Genomic DNA, 2,539 nt, shown 5'->3' on the forward strand with positions numbered 1-2,539 from the left:
CAGAGCTTCAGTCAGAGAGTTCAAAGTCACCGCTTTGCTGAGGACACTCACTCTGCCCTCTGCAGGAAAATGGCATCAAAATCAGTCAATCAAAGGGTCAAAGAGACCAGAGACAGATGACTCAGTTAACTTTGATGAGCAGTTCATCTACACATCGCAAAGTCAGGAGTCAAAGACTTCAAAGTTTTCACACAGTTTCTGACACACAGAGTGAAACTCTGCTGATGTTTAAAGGTCAGCTGTGGAGGTGTGAGGAGGATCTACTGGCAGAAACCGGTATGGATCCGTCCTTGAGCACGCACCATTTCCAGCCCTCGTTGAGGAAGCAGTCCGAAGTAAATCACATACAGTTCTCTGGTCCTTGTTGGGACAAAAAGTTTAATTTAGAAAGTTTAATTTAGTGATGACCAAACTCAAAGAAATAAACGCTGATGTTAACATGAAGCTGAGTTTGAAATTAGAACAACTGCTGACACTGACTGCTGATGGTGTGTGTGTGTGTGTGTGTGTGTGTGTGTGTGTGTGTGTGTGTGTGTGTGTGTGTGTTTATACATAGGGTGCACGACAACTCACAGGCTAACGCTGTGATGCAGCAGGCCGCCGTCATCCTGCAGGTGGAGGAGTCCATGCCCTTCCTCCGCCGTTTCTATGACAACCAGTACATCTCCAAACACTGCGCACCGCTGGCTGAAGCCTACGAGGATGACATCACAACAAACCCACGTTACCATGGCGAGATGGGCCGCATCACTGCACAGATCAAAGTGTGTGAAGAAGAAAATTAGTCTGTTTTTACTTCAAGTGGCGTTTCAGAAGTAAAGATGCAAGTCCCCAAAACGTAATCTTTAAATTTTAGATGTGGGTTAGGTTTAGGTCAACATTAGGCTGAGTCTCCAGGAAATTAATGTACGTCTATGTCAAGTCTAAAAACATTATGGAAACACGACTCTGTGTGTGTGTGTGTGTGTGTGTGTGTGTGTGTGTGGGTGTGTGTGTGTGGGTGTGTGTGTGCGCGCGCCCTGCAGGAGACTCTGGATCAGTTTCTGGTCCTGCAGAGAGACGTGGAGACAGTCGGAGGTTCTGGGTGAGAATCAATGACACAAACCATCTGACGTTTAATGAACCACATTAATACCAGAACATATCAACCAATACAAGACATGAGATGACATTAAATCCGGGTGGAGGGCAGGAAGTGAAGACTGCAATAGACAAGGAGCAATTTTTCAGCTGAATTCAAACTTTTGCTGCTACTGAGGCAGCAGATATAACAACTACCTGCTCATTGTGTTAGTGGTTCATTCCACGACCTCTGTACCAAGGTGCTCCAGGATGACTGTTGGTCAGTCCCCCTGCTGTCACAAACACTCACTACAGCAGCAAATGTAGATTCATCCACCGCTGAAAATAGTCCCCAACAAATGCTTGTTTGATAAAAACTATAGTGAGCAGCTGTTCTGTGACTCTGAGCGAGCTGCTGGTCTAACATTTGTTCTCCTCTTTGCCAGAATCCAGATAGACAAGAACCAGAACCTGCAGACCCAGGAGGCTCAGGACCAAAACATGCAGAACCAGGAGCTTCAGATCCTGCAGACCCAGGAGCTTCAGAACCAGAACCTGCAGACCCAGGAGGCTCGGGACAAAAACATGCAGTACCAGGAGCTTCAGAACCATGAGCCTCAGAACCAGGAGCTTCAGGCTATCCAAGCAGAACTGAAGGAGCTCCGGACTCTGATCCAGCAGCTGGTTCAGACCAGGACTGACTCAGGTTAACAGATTTGAATCTGAGAGATAAAACCTGACGGATTTGTGAGGTCTTATCTGATCTGGTCAGACCAGGTCAGAAAAAGAAGCAATGAGATCACTGAAGACAAAAGTTCTCTGTAGACTTGAAATCAAATAACCTGTGTAAAGGAAAAGTTCATGAGGTCAGACCACAGAGGTTTAAGAGGTATTAAAGAGTTGTAATTCACTTTGACTTTTCTGTCTGATTCATCTCATCTAAATCTGGTTAAATATCACACAATGCAGCTTTCAAATTTATCTGAAATCACTTTTACATTTGTTATCGGATTGTTCTATTTTGTTTCTTTGTGATGTATTTTTAAAGCCTAAATCAACTGTTTTTCATCTGTGTGTTCTCATACTGACTGTTGGGCTGAAAAGATTTGACTTAAATGTTATATGTCTTGATTGTGTGGACTCACATTTCCACCAGAAAATGAAAAGAAATAGATGAAAAGTTAGTCATGATAAAAGAGAAAAAGAAAATGCACTCAGTGAAAAATTTAACTTAGTAACTTAAACTTATGCAAGAGAGAGAGAAGAGAGAAAGTGTGTTAAACTTCGGTGATATGTCAAAATTATGACATGAACAGTCGACAACAACAGCACCAATAATAATAATAATAATAATAATAATAATAATCTTGAAGCGACGGAAGTGTGGCTCAACTCCGACCCCACCCACTCGAGTATTTCGTCCCGCCCTCTCAGCTGTTGATGATTTCCGCTTCCGGGTTCTTCTTGTTGCAGCAGC

At 43.5% G+C, this 2,539-nt stretch overlaps 1 protein-coding gene across 1 annotated transcript in view; it reads left to right on the forward strand.

Annotated features, from left to right (window-relative positions):
- Positions 1–1,773, forward strand: part of LOC139341550 (transient receptor potential channel pyrexia) — a 7,433-nt gene extending 5,660 nt beyond the window's left edge. Inside the window, exons 16-18 of the mRNA XM_070978107.1 lie at positions 557–764; positions 1,026–1,084; positions 1,509–1,773. Coding sequence (XP_070834208.1) covers positions 557–764; positions 1,026–1,084; positions 1,509–1,773 — 532 coding nt within the window. The remainder of the gene's footprint in view (positions 1–556; positions 765–1,025; positions 1,085–1,508) is intronic.
- Positions 1,774–2,539: the final 766 nt, after the last annotated feature.

Source organism: Chaetodon trifascialis, chromosome 13 (genome assembly GCF_039877785.1).
Source record: "Chaetodon trifascialis isolate fChaTrf1 chromosome 13, fChaTrf1.hap1, whole genome shotgun sequence".
NCBI classification, from domain to species: domain Eukaryota; kingdom Metazoa; phylum Chordata; class Actinopteri; order Chaetodontiformes; family Chaetodontidae; genus Chaetodon; species Chaetodon trifascialis.